General features: G+C 35.6%; 1 protein-coding gene across 4 annotated transcripts in view; it reads right to left on the bottom strand.

Annotated features, from left to right (window-relative positions):
* RC3H1 (ring finger and CCCH-type domains 1) overlaps positions 1–14,653 on the bottom strand; it is an 83,517-nt gene that overhangs the window by 43,175 nt on the left and 25,689 nt on the right. For all 4 annotated transcript variants that reach the window (XM_072648576.1, XM_072648575.1, XM_072648578.1 and 1 more), the window contains exons 2-3: positions 10,820–11,188; positions 3,811–3,931 (exon numbers count right to left, since the gene is read on the bottom strand). In XM_072648576.1, the coding sequence (XP_072504677.1) occupies positions 3,811–3,931; positions 10,820–11,050 (352 nt within the window). In that variant the 5' untranslated portion in view covers positions 11,051–11,188. The remainder of the gene's footprint in view (positions 1–3,810; positions 3,932–10,819; positions 11,189–14,653) is intronic.

Raw genomic sequence — 14,653 nt, 5'->3', positions numbered from 1 at the left:
CAAAATAAGAAATAAATAGAAGGAAGAAGAGGCAGAAAAGAGGATCCCTGGAGCATCTTTTTAAAAATGCACAAGAGAACAGAAGGAAGGCCAGAATAATTCATACAAGTACATTAGATTTGAAACTTAAGTGTTTATTTACTATGCACATGGTGTACATATAATATTGTGTACATAATAAAAACTCACAATTTCACGTTATGTATGTGAAAATACCCATTTTATTGGTGGATAAGTTCAGGAAAAAAAATTACATTAAAAAACCCACTTGTATACTAAGGATGTTATGGCAAGAGTGATAATTATATAAAAATATTCTAGGTGTTTTTGCAAAATATTTCTGTGGCTACTATACACAGTGTTAAAACACAGTAGATGCCCACTGATTAGGTGATGGCTACAAAAATTATGGTATATGAATACAATGTTGTGGCACAGTAACAAGGGAGTATCATTAAGTCATAAAGAAAAATAGGAAGAATTTAAAGAAATATGAACTTACATCAACTGAAAGAATGTGATGCAGGGAAAAAATATACATGACTACAGTATTGTCAATGGAAAAAAACAACAAAAAATGTGACTCTCAACTCTGTGTATTATTATTACCAAGCTTAGTCCTGAGGAAGAGATAAGAACATATTCCTCTCTACCCTTGCAGATATGGAAGATTATGATTATACTGTGAGTTCTTATCACTCTTTTCATGTTTCTTTAATTCCTCATATTCATCTTTTCTTGTGGCTCAATTTAGCCATTCCCCAATCATTTTGCAACAATAAAATACTAGAATAACCCTAAAATCCATGGATTAGAGAGTGGCTAAATAAATTGTGAAACAGTGAAAAGTAATAAACAATTAAACCTTTTAAAGATAATAAATCTGATTAACAACAACAACAAAAAAAAGCCTGGAAAGACTTACGAGTGATACAGAACAAGAGCAGAATCAGTACATGTGCATTGATTGCCACTACATACAAAATAACAGCAAGATATAATAGTATGCCCACACAGAGGGGATAAAAGATTGTTATTGCTATTATTTTAAGTATGTTTTTCTTTTTTCAAAAATTGCAAACACCTTGGCTTTTATGGTTTATTCTCACTGCAGAAGTAACAATGTAGCACTGGATAGAGGGCCAGCCTCAGAACCAGTTAAACCTGGGCTGAATGCCTACCTCTGACACATAACCTATGTGACCTTGGACTTACCACTTGACTTCTCAAGGCTCTAGGCAACTAATATGTGACAAAAATAAAAATAAAAGAATTAGCCAAAAGACTGTAGGGACCATTTTTGCTTTCTCTTTGTATGCTCAGCACCTTACGCATTCTCTGGCACACAGTCGGTATTTAATAAATATTTGATAAATGGGAGAGGAAAAAGGTGGAGAAGAGATTGTATAGGAACTCATCAAAAAATCATAAATAAAAAATGTATAGAAAATAGAAGATCAAATATAAAGGATGACTGTAACAGTGAGGAACAGGCCTGTGATGATGATGATGATTCTAACACCAGCAGTGCTGCTGAAGCTCAGAACGACAAGGCTGACAGGGAATGCTAAGGACAAGAGTAGCTGTTCTTTTCAAGCTATAGAAAAAAACAGGATCAATCAATTCCACAAATATTTATTAAGTGACTACTCTGTCAGCTGCTGAGCCAGGTGTTTGGGGATCACAGACATAAGCGTGTTCCATGAGGGCTGGCACATTCCTAGAGATATAATCTTTGGTTACATTTTATTCTGCTTTCTTCACAAAGGAGAATGACATATTGACAAGAAGAATGAGAACAAAAATGGCTAACAGGGAAGACAGAAAATTAATATGACTGAACACTTTGCACAGTGTTCAATGTGTATTAAATGGCTAAAAGATGCCTTTTTATTCCTCTCTCTAAACATGAAAAGTTAAGGAAGAAAGCCCAGAGAGGTTTAATGTCTTAAGACATTGTCTACAGAAATTCTGAAATCCATTCACATATGGAATAAGACTGTCTAAAAAGTACTTCAGTGTCCAAACATTACATCCATGTAGAAATCATTGCCCTTGATGAATGTACATCTACGGGACTAAACGAACCATATTCCCAAAACTTGAAAAACCAAAAGAATCTGACTAGTGAACCACAGCTAGGGATTTCTGTAGAATTAGAAAAGAACATCATTCTGATTTTCAAGAAAAAGGATGACAATGAAGCCTACTAAAAAAACAAAAACAAACCCAACAGGTTAGTGGGGTTGATGTTGAATCCTGACAACCTTTAAGAAAACATTATAAAAGGGACCATTATTTGGACACCTATAAAAGTGAATCTGGTAAACCCACTTAGAAAACATGTCAAACCAGACCAAACCTCATTTCCTTTCTTTTTTGGACAGGGAGTGACTACAGCATGGAACAGTAACTGTAAAGTCAGATGACCACAGAGCGACTCCTGCCTCTTGGGAGAACCATTTAATCTCCCTGGGTTTCAAAATCCCTTACAGCAATAGTCCTTACTTGCTTGATATATCAATTTGGATCGATTTCTTTGGTTAACAGCATAGATCACAAACTTAATAAATCTAGAAATGACACAAAGTTAAGAATAGCTAGTTCACACATTAGGTGACTGAAATGCAAAAAAAAAAACAACACACCCAACAATTTCTATAGGCTAGATCACTGAGCCAAATTCAGTAACATGAAATTTAAAGGGAATAATAACCCTAGGATCTTACAGTTGGGTTTAAAATAATTAACTTTCTAAGTTGAGAGAGGCATCGCTACACAGTAGATAATCTGAAAAAACCTAGGATTTCAATTAGGGTACTACACAAGCTGAAACAAAATAAAACAAAAAACCTAAATGTTATATAGAAGATAATATGAAGGAAAATAAGAGATTCAAAGTGTTCAGGGTAAGGGCATTAAATCTTATTTTATTCTGGCCTGGTCAATACCATGTTCATTTCTGGGGGATACATTCAAGAAGGAATTAGTAACTGGAAAGTACAAAAGGAGAAAAACCAGCAAACATATGAAGATCAGATCAGAGGACTGAAATGGGATGCTTAGCTCAGAATAGAAAAGAAGGTGACATAAAGGCTGTCTTCAAGGAAAAGAAAGAAGCATTTACTAACCACTTACTTGTGCTAGGGCCTTTACAAATATAATCTCATTTAATCTTCACAACAACACTGAGTTAGGTGCTAGCCTAACTGTTTTATAGTTCAGGAAGCTGAGACAAATAGTGATTAAGTGCCCAGTGCCACACAGCTCATAACGGTCTGCTCATAAACTTCAGGCCCAGAATTCTACGTATTATATGGTGTCACCTAGCTATCTAAGAAGCAGAGTTGAAAGGGCTGTAACATCCAAGAAGAACCTGAATTGTTCTGCTTAGCCTCAAATAAAAAATAAAATAAATAAAATAAAATGCCAAATAAAAAAAAGAACGGAGGGAAGCTACAGAGAAGTGGCTTTCAGTGTGATTGCAAGAAAGACTTCCAAATAATGGGCCTCATCTAAAAGTGTAATGGACTGCCTCATACAAAGCTAGAGGGTTAACCAACACACTAATTGATGATCAGAATAAAAAAAAAAAAGTCTCCAGTTTATGTTACAATTCAATGTTTCTAGTATTTTCTAAAAATTGTGCTGTGCAATGGGTTTGGGTTTATAAAAATAAGTAGGTCAATAGTACAACATTATCTTTAAGACTTCTATTAAGATCATTTGGAAAATGAAGATAGTTAAATGAAGATAGTTACCATTCTTTCTTAAGAGTCCTCATAAGAGGAATCTAACTGGAAGACTTACCTCTCGCGCTGCTGAGTGGTTTCAAATACAATGCTAATTCCTCTACACATTTCTTCGCTTCCTCATAATGTTTTGTATCTTCTACCCCACTACACAAAGTAATGGGCTGCTGCTCAGGGACCTGTGCATCAAACAAGACAGGTTACCTAATATATTCCCATGCCACCAACACCTATCAGCTTACTCTTTCAGATGCACATCACCAGTTGTCTTAAAAGTGAGGATATACTACTAGTAGCTTGGAAATGAATTTATCAATCAACCACCCCATTGTTACATTCACCAACCCTGAGACTTGCTAAAGAAAAGCACCCTTCCCTGGCCACCACCTCTATCTCCCCTATTAGATTGTCTTACTTTGCATTTCTATCCCCAGTACTTTGCACACTATTCAATGTGTATTAAATGGCTAAAAGATGCCTTTTTATTCATCTCTCTAAATATGAAAAGGTGAGGAAGAAAGTTCAGAGAGGTTTAAAATCTAAGACGCTGCCAAAAAAAATCTGAAATTCCATTCATATATGGAATAAGACTGTCTAAAAAGCCCTTCAATGTCCAACCATTAAATCCACATAGAAATTCTAACGTGACAAATAACAACACTTTTACATAACAGCTCTATATTTTAGCAATAGCACTATTTTTCCTTAAGATTTTATTTTACGATTCCTTTTTACTGCATTACTGTTCATATGGCCTTCTACATTAATAATGTTAGGATTATCGTGGACTCTTTACATCTTTCTTGTCTGTTACACACAATGACCAAACTTTTTTTCATTTCAAGTCAACAGGCAATAATAGAGACTCAAAATGGTCTAAGAGTTCAAAACTTGGAGAAAAAGGGCTGAGGACATCAAAGAAAATTTCATAAAGGAGATAATATTTGATCTAGACCTTGAATGCTTGTTACAAACTAAAAAAGCTAATTTAAAGGAAAGGGTATTTCATAAAGAAAGAACATGGCAAACCAGAAGACAGGCAGAGAAAAGTAGAGGCCTTATCTGGAGAAGGTAATGAAAAGTATAAGTCAAAGAAACAAATTTTTTTAAAGCTATTAACTTATTTACAATGCACTCTGTCAAGTAACTGTGATACAAGGGCAAACGCAATAATTGCTATCCTAGTGGATGTACAAGTTGGAAAGGAGGGAGAGTTACTATAGAAAGAGAAATAAAAAGGAAAGAATCATAAAAAAGTGAAAAGATTTTTATGACTTGTGCTGTTTCATTAGAAAGATTGCACTTGAAGAATTAGTCTCAGAATAACAGAACCTCCATGAAGGACAAACACTAGTATTAAACAAAAAAGAACCCTCCCCCCCCCAAAAGTACATATTATTACCTCAAGAACATAAGAGAACCAGTTCAACATATTCAATGAATTATGGTTAAGATTTTAAATTAAAGTAAACAACTGTAATAATTTAGTGTCTGATAAATCCAAAGATTCAAGCTTTTGGGACAAAACCTCACTCACAAAAACTGCTGGGAAAAACGATAAACAGTTTCACAGAAACTAAGTAGAGACCAACATCTCACACTGTGCATCAAGATAAGGTCAAAATGGATATATGATTTAGACAAAGAGTGATACCATAAGCAAACTGCATGGAATAGTTTACCTGTCAGATCTATGGATAAGGGAAGAATTTAGGACCGAACAAGAGACAGAGAATATTACGAAATGTAAAACGGATAATTTTCATCATATTAAATTTAACAGGTTTCATACAAACAAAACTAATGCAACTAAAATTAGAAGGAAAACATAAAACTGGCGAAATTTTTTTTACATTAAGTACCTATGATAAGGGCCTAATTTCTCAAATACATAGAGAACTGCGTCAAATTTACAAGAGTACAAGTCATTCCCCAACTGATAAATGGTCAAAGGATATGAAGAGACAGTTTTCAGGCAAAGAAATCAAAGCTATATATGACAAAAATGCTCTTAAATTACTATCAATTAGAAAAATGCAAATTTTAACAACTGAAATACCATCTCACAGAGAAGACTGCCTAATATGATAGAAAAAGAAGATTGCTGGAGGGGATGTGGGAAAACTGGAAAAACACTAATAAACTGTTGGTGGAGTTGTGAACACATTCAACCATTCTGGAGAGAAATTTGGAACTGTGCCCAAAGAGCTATCAAACTGTACATACCTTTTGATCCAAGAATGCCACTACTAGGCATTCCAAAGAGATTTTTTTTGAAAAGGGGAGAAGGACATATTTGTACAAAAATATTTATAGCAACTCTTTTTGCGAAGGCAAAGAATTGGAAACTGAGAGGATGCTTTGTAATGGATTATTACTAAATTATAAAAAATGACAAGCAAGATTTCAGAAAAACCTGGGAAGATTTATATGAACTGACTGATGCAGAGTGAAGAGAGAAGAAGCAGAAGAATATTGTACACAGTAACAGCAATAGTAACTGCGCAATGAACTACAATGAGTTAGCTATTCTCAGCAATAGAACAATCCAAGAGTTACTTATGATACAAATTTCATCCACCTCCAGACAAAGAACTGACAGTCTTGAATACAGACCGAAGCACACTATTTTTCACTTTCTCTCTTTTTGGTTTGGTTCAAGTCTTTTTCCACAAAATGACTAATACGGAAACATATTTTCCATGGTTGTACACGCATAACCTGTATCAGATTTCTTACCATTTCAAGGAGAAGAAGGGATAGAATTTGGAATTCAAAATTTTAAAACAAATGAACTCTTTAAAAAAATTTTAAATTAAAAAGTTGAGAATCACAGATCCATACATGAAAAAGAAATCTCAACAATACCTTCAACAAGCTATCACTAATCTTCCACTTACAATTTTCTAGTAAGAAGGCACTCATTCCCTCTCAATTTCATTTGGGTTTGGCTCTAACTGTAAGGAAGAACTTCCTTCAACACTCCCTCCATTAAACAAAAGTCATTACATCAACCTAATACTACCCTTTGTGCCCTAGATAAGTATGACCATCTTTTAAACACTTAAATCTCTTTTACAGGCTGAATATTCCCAGTTCTTTTCATTGCTCCTTTAAGGACATTTCAAGTCTCCTAACATTTCAACACTGTCCATGGGAAATGAGATTTATTAATGTCCCTCCCAAAACATGGTATCTAGAGGTGATCACAATTATCCAGATTAAGTCTAACCAAGTAGGGTACATTTAAACTATTATTAGTTTCTTGGATTAGGCACTCTATTACTACTTATGAAGCTAAATTTGCATTCAATGTCCTAGTAATCTCATCAAAATGACAACTCATGTTTGCCAAGCAATAAAACAATATATTCTTTTCATTTGAGCTGTCTAGTGATGTCTCTCTCATAGAGCACTTGTGCAATTATTTTTTAAACGAAGCAAAGGACTTTCCTATCTTTAGATTTTGTCCATCACTCCAACTCATTAGCATCTTTTGCAATTAGAATTTCATTATTCTACATAGAAACTATTCCTGCTAGCTTTAATCAAACTGGGTAATCATTCTATCTCTTTTTTCATCCTAATTACTGACAAAAAATATTGAACAAACTACAGCAAAGGACAGAGACTATGTGAGGTTCGGTGAAATCAAACTGAGAAATAAATGAGTCACAGAAGATCCTTAACAGTTTTAGATTTGTTTGGCCCAGAGAACAGAACTAGGAGGAACAGGAAGGTGCTGTCAGTAGAAACTTTCTAACAATTAGGACTCTCCAAAAATAGAGTGGGCTACCATGGAAGGTTGTAGGTTCTCTCTTGTTACAAGACCTCAAAAGAAAAAAAAAAAAGCTAGTTGACCACATGTCATCTATGTCATAGCATGAGTTCCTTTTGCGGTACAGGCTGAACTAAAGGGCCAAAGAAATATCTTCCAACTAGAAAAATCCATTATTCCATGATAACTCCTACTGGCTCCTACTGTTTGGAGAGGACAGAAGTCGAAAACTGGAGAGCTCCTCTTAGATCCTCAATTTAAGGAGGAGACCCAGTGAATATACCTCATCATTATTCACCTAGACTTCACCCCATCTCCAGAAATTTATTTTCCTGCACAATCAAATTAAGCCTGAAATTCATGCTTCTGCAGTACTCTCCATGGTAAGACATCAGAAAGGTACTTCCAGATCCTCAATTTAAGGGGGGCATCGGAGCAATTTCTCACCCAGCATCAAAACTTTATCATGTTTCCACACTGCAGTACCCTTTCTATTCCACCTCCTTTCCACCTTCTTTTTATGTACTGTTTTCTTGCATTAGATTGTGAGGTCCTTGAGGGCAGGGTCTTTTGTCTTTATATTAATTTTTTTGCATGTTTTTTTCTGGAAGATAACTTATCTCTTGGTTCCCTCTCCAAAGCTATCTTCAACTTAAGCCCCTGACTCATACAGTTAGAAGAAAGAGCAGGCCTATTCCTTGATCCCCACGGAGGCAACTAGATGGTGCAGTGGATAGAGCACTAGGCCTAGAGTCAGATCTGAGTTCAAATCCCAACTAAGACATTTACTAGTTATGTAACCCTGAACCAAGTCATTTTCATCTGTTTGCCTGAGTTTCCTTAAATATAAAATGAGAACAATAATAGCACCTACCTCGAAGGGTTGGTGTGAAAATCAAATTAGACAGATAATATTTATAAAGTGCCTAGTACAATGCCTGGAATACAGCAGGTACTTAATTTTTTTTAAATTTACATTTTATTAACTGTCTACTAACCTAATTGCTATTTAATAAAAAGTCCTATTTATGTATTTTTGTCTTAATTTCTTTTTATAAGGCTATATTATAAAATCATATTTTCCTATATATTTTCCTCTCATAAACCTTCAGTTTGTACCAAGAGAAAGAATTAAGCAAAACAAACTTACAAAATGACCAATTCTAAGAGCACATAAAATATTCCATATCCATTGCCTGGGGCATTATTTTAATCTGAATTTAGCTCACTGCCAAAAATATTTAATTTCCTCTAATAGTCATTCCTTAATGACTCTAACAAAACAGAACCATCACCTGTAACAAGAGCCCAGTCAATTGGATTCCTATTACTAATGCTACATTTATAATATTATAGTAATTAGTTTTTTTCCTCCTGTTTCTGTTTCAGTCTGTCAGTTGATTCAAATCTCCCCATGCTTCCCTGAATTTCAGATTGGCCATTTGAGGGCCACTACTATGCTACTTGATAGCACAATTTATCTACCTTTGTAAGTTCCCTGTGGGCATCCACTTTGTTCCCAACTGCTGTTTTGATAATACAGAATTATACTGTGGATATTTTTTAGAGGAACTTTCATTGTATTTTGGAATTCTTAGGGGGTACATTCCAAGTCATGGTACTGCTGAGTCAAAAGGTGTCCAGTGTTTGATTTTCTTTCTTTTCTATGAATTCTACACTGTGGGGCCTAAGAGCTTTACCAAGAGTGCACTTGTGAGCCTGTCCTCCCACAGCCCATCCAACATTAACTCTCTCTTTCTTTTGTGCCCTTTGCTGCTCTATGGGGTTGTTTATCCAGCTGCAAATCATTTGGAAAACAGGTATTCTCCGCCTACTTGTTTTTTCTTGTGGAGGTAGACTATCCTTCTCATGGTGATTATGGATCCCATTTGGTAGGTAGGCTCTGCAGAGTTGTAGGTTCAGTTCTATCCCTTTCTTACCATTTCTATTGTTTTAATGGGTATGAATTAAAAACCTCAGTTATTTTAATTAGAATTTTGTTATAAATGATATGGGCCATTTTTAATGTCATTCTTGATGGTTTGCATTTCATCTTTTACACTTAAAAAGATAAAAGTATTTATATAGTGCTTAAAGGTTTACAAAGTACTTTATATCTATCTCACTTTATCCTCATAACAACCTGGGAGGTAGATGTTTTTATTATCTCCATTTTACAGATGAAGAAACTAAGGCAGACAAGGTTAAACGACTTGCCCAGGGTCACAAAGCTTGTTAAGTGGCTGAAGCAGGATAAACAGTCAGCTCTTTCTGATTCCAAATCCAGCACTATCTCCACCCTGCCACCTAGTTGTCTGTGTTTATGTTATGTTTATTAATTCTTTTAAACATGTATTCAGCATACGCTCATATATATATTTTTTCCCTCCAATTAAATTGCAGATTCCTTGAGAACAGGAATAGTTCAATTATTTTTGCATCTATCAAGTACCTAGCACAGTGACTGGTGTGTGGGAGACACTTAATATGTACATGCTGACTTACTGTTATCCCTTTTGTACAAGCACAGCCCATCTTTTTTTTCCTCTTCTGATCATACATTTCTTTGATATCTTTTATCCCACTTCTGATGTGTAATTGTTCATGGACCTGTGGTGCAATATAAATTGCTCACTCACACCCACTCACACCCCTTCTCCCATTGCCTTTTGGGTGACACTGAATTTCAGTTAATACATAAATCATGATGACAACAGCAATTCGCATTTCCACAGCACTTTAAGACCTGCAGTGCCTTACATGTCATATTATCACACCAAGGTAACTACTACTAACTCTATTTTTCAGATCAGGAAACTGAAGCTGAGAGGAGCGAAGTGGCTTGCTCAAGTCATACTGCTCCTAAGCGTCTGAGGCTGACTATGAGACCCAATTACCTCTCATTAATACTAGCTGCTCAATGTAAGCAGGAGATTCCTGGAGGTCCTTTCTCTTCCATAACCTCCCAGTTGTTGTGGCTGCTGATACTTTATTCTACATTCAATTGACTCTCCTGCATCAAGTGCATGAAACTGTGTCCACTGCTTTAGGTTTGACTTGGTGAATGAGACTGATCCCTGAAAAATGACTCTAAAATGTGCAGTTACTACTACCCAAAGATCCAGAAACTAGGATACTTCAACTTATAATATCAAATATTAATCTTTCAAATTACAGCATATGCAAAGTACATACTTTGCGTTCAAATACTTTCATTAGTTTTTTCCTTCAAACACAAAGAGAAAATAATGGGCTCCATGACACTAAGTAAGTGAGTAGCTCGTCTTACCTGAGCACCCACTAACTGCAGCAAAGCCGAGTTCACAGGCAGGAGCTCTATGTCGGTGTTAATAGTGGTCTGGTCAAAGGGGCACGCCTTGCGGTGAAGCTTGTTCAGGCACATCTTGCAGACAGTGTGGCCACAGCCTAGGCTGATAGGCTTTCGGATGGTTTCGTCGAATGTCTGAGTGCAAATTGGGCAGGAGAGGAAATCCGTCCATTGCGGAGCTTGTACAGGCATTGCTTAAGTAATTACGATTCACAACACAAAAATCTAAAGCACAGATTCCACTGGAATCAAAATCTTTCAAAAAAAAAAGTTTGTTTGTTTTTTAAATATCTTCTGTAAATACAGTCAGCACATAGTGTGAAATATAACCTGGAAAAAGAAAAAAGGTTGTAGTTTGAGAATATTTTTCAATTCTGTATTTTAAAATTCTAACAAATTCCATTCTCCCCTAAAATGTAGATTTTGCCTAAGTATTTTACACCATGTTTACATACGTCAAAACCTGTTGATATATTTTCTACTTCATAAAATCACAGAATATTAAAGAAGAAACATTAACAGATCATCCTTTTTAACCCCCTCATTTAAGGAAACAGATGCAAGAGTAAAACAGTACACAGAGTAAAACAGTTAATGGTCAAGTCTGGACTAGAACAAAATCTAATCTTTCTATTATACTATCTACTCAAATAGTTAAGGTTTTTAATATTTTAAGATGCATCATAAAACCTACAATAAAAGGAGCTTTATTTTTTTTTCAGAGTTCTACATTTTTCCTGCTCTACAGACTGGAAAATGGACACCATCTAACAACACATGGGAAATAATAAGTAAGATCAAATTTAGAAAGTATCAAAACTACCAAGAAGTTACTGATCACCAAAACTATATTACCAGTTAAAAATACCAGAAAAGTTGACCAGTGGAAGAGCTAACTAGGTAAGGTAAACAAGGGCCAAAAGTAATTGGATATAGCAGCATGTTGTTCAACAATCTAAAATCAACTACTGGGGAAAGAAGTTCTTAATTTGACAAAAACTGCTGAGAATACTGCAAAGCAATGTGAGAGAAATTAAGTTTAAATCAAGTTTAAATCTCTGTCTCTCTCTCTCATACACACATACCCCCGGCAGCAAATGGTATGTGACCTAAAAAATGAAAGGTTATGTTTCACAAATTAGAGAAGGGAATAAGATAATACCTTGGCACAAGGAGTTTTTAACAAGAAATGGAGATGATTACAGAAGATAAAATGGACAAGTTTGATTATATAATACTGAAATTTTTAAAGATTTTACACAGAAAGTATGTATTTAAAAAGAAGAACAAGGCACAGAAAAGCAATGGAGGATAAAAAGTAAGTCTACAGAAAGCCTGACAAGTTATTCCAAACAATATTCTAAGGATATTTAGGAATGAGAATGGAAAGAGGGTTACAAACTAGAAAAAAAACAAAAAAAACTTGTAACAACTATTGCAACAAGCTGTTTTCACCATTAAGAACAATAGACCCAACCCATCTGGACAGTAACTAACATGAATCTCTGAGGTACTTTCAGAAGTACTAGATAGAGGACAAAGACCAAAACAAAAAACCCCAGCTAAATGAGATCAATTCTATAAAGAGATTTGTGCTGGAGTACTTTAATTGTGAGAGCACTGAGGCATCAATTTACAAAGTATCTAAAATACTTGACTTTATGAGAAGCAAAAAAAAAAAGGGGGGGGAAGGTTAAGAGAATATCAACAACTATCAACACATATGCCTAACTCTCCTATCTATAGGAGTCAATGGACATTAGTTAAGTCTGATTAGGTCCTAAGAACTGTGCTAAGTACAGGGACTACAAATACACGCAAGAAAAAAAGCAACAATCCTTGCCTTCAAAAAGTTTGCACTGTAATGGTGCAAGATGACACACAAAAGGAAGCTGAAGAGGGTTGGGGGGAGGAAAGCATGGTTGGCCTAGGCCTCTTCCTTAAAATGGAAGTTCTGAGAGGAACAACCGGTTAGAGAGAGGAGCTGCAACTGCACTTTGAAAATGATAAGTCCAGGAATGGAGTGAGCTCCCAGGGTGAATCAGTTTCTTTGTTGTTCAGTAGTTTTTTCAGTCTTGCCCAACTCTTCATGACCCCATCTGGGGTTTTCTTGGCAAAGATACGGGAGTGGTTTGCCATTTCCTTCTCCAATTCATTTTACTGATGAAGAAACTGAGGCGAACAGGGTTAAGTAATTTGTCCAGAGTCACATAGCTAGCTAGTACGTGTCTGCTGCCAGATTTGAAATCAATGAAGATGAGTCTTCCTGACTCTAGGTCTGGTACTCTAGCCACTGTGTCACCTGGAAGCCCAGAAAAGGTTTCTAGGGCATGGTAAAGAAGAGAGGGCTATGGCCTGGAGAGGAAAATCTTCACACATCTTTACATGAAATCAGTACATTCCTGATAAGGGCGTTAATGGAAAAGAAGTAGGCTTTTGTAAAAATGGACATCTTTACCATCTCACAACTGACTAAAAGATGCAGAGATCTCATTGTGTTTATTTTTTGTTAATTATGACAAAGGATTCAACTTGGTAGAATATAGGTTCTTTTACAAGGTGGCTACAATCTATCTACAGTATCCAGATCATTCAGGATTCCTTGAAAGGTGTAACAGAAATAACCCAGCCCAATGATCCTCTGCTAACAAAAATCAAACTTAAGCTCACTAAAAGTATTCTCCACTATGATGGAGGAGGTACAGACTGAGGATTCCTTCTGCATGGTTCTCTAGATACTTGTCTATAGAGGACAATCAAGCCTTATGACACTGAAGAGCCTCCTGGGAGAGATGGCTAGGTGGCTAGAGGGTCTGGAGTCAGAAAGATCTGATTTCAAATCCAGACTCAAACACTATCTGTGAGATCCTAGACAAGTCACCTAATCTCTACATGCCTCAGTTTTCTCAACTATAAAATGAGTGTGAGAACAGCACCTACTTTGGAGGGTTATTGTGAGAATTAAGTAACATATCTGTAAAATACTTAGTATATCACCTGACACAGTATGTGTACGTATGCGCGTACATGTATGCATATGTGCACACCCACTCAAACAAAATAAGACATAAGTTTTCAGACACAACAATAGCAATGTGTTGATTTACTTTGAGGGATGATTTTTAACAGGCAAAAACTTCCAATGAGGGGGCACAATCATTGGAGAGAAAATGAGTAGTAGTAATTAAAAAAAAAACATAAACACTCATGAACTGTTTAAAAATACACAGCTCAGAAAATGAAACAAGTAAGCATTGCAATTATTACTACTGTATCAAATTAAATATATACTTTGTTAAAAAAAAATTAGTCAAGTTTCAATCCTCATTTCAATCTTTATTTGAATATTATTAACTGGTTAAATAGAATCATCCAACGAATCACCCAACATTTTTTCAACAAAGATTCGAGGGAAGAGGATTCAAAACCTGGAAAACAGAATAAACCGAAACTGAAAGGCAAAAGAAGATAGGGCATATTGGTGATGAAGTAAGTGGCTGGGTTAAGCCAATTTAGCTAGGGTTGGGAGTATAATGGAGGGGAATAGCTTAAGAAAAGGCTGGAAAAATGAAAAGAAACAGACAGTACACAACCTTGCACGCTATATGAACTTTTATTTGGTAAGCAGCTGGGTGCTACTGATGGATCCTAATCAAGAAAGTGACTAGACACAGGTACACAGGCTAAAATATGGGATGAGGAGGAATCAGAAGGTGGGAGGGAGTACACACAACCAAAGTAAAAACTGTTAGGAGGCTATTCTAAATTTATTTAGTGGGTTATAAAGAACATTTG

The sequence above is a fragment of the Notamacropus eugenii genome, chromosome 2, assembly GCF_028372415.1.
Source record: "Notamacropus eugenii isolate mMacEug1 chromosome 2, mMacEug1.pri_v2, whole genome shotgun sequence".
In the NCBI taxonomy this organism is placed as follows: Eukaryota; Metazoa; Chordata; class Mammalia; order Diprotodontia; family Macropodidae; genus Notamacropus; species Notamacropus eugenii.
The sequence above is the reverse complement of the archived record's forward strand: the minus strand, read 5'-3'. Positions and strand labels throughout refer to the sequence as shown.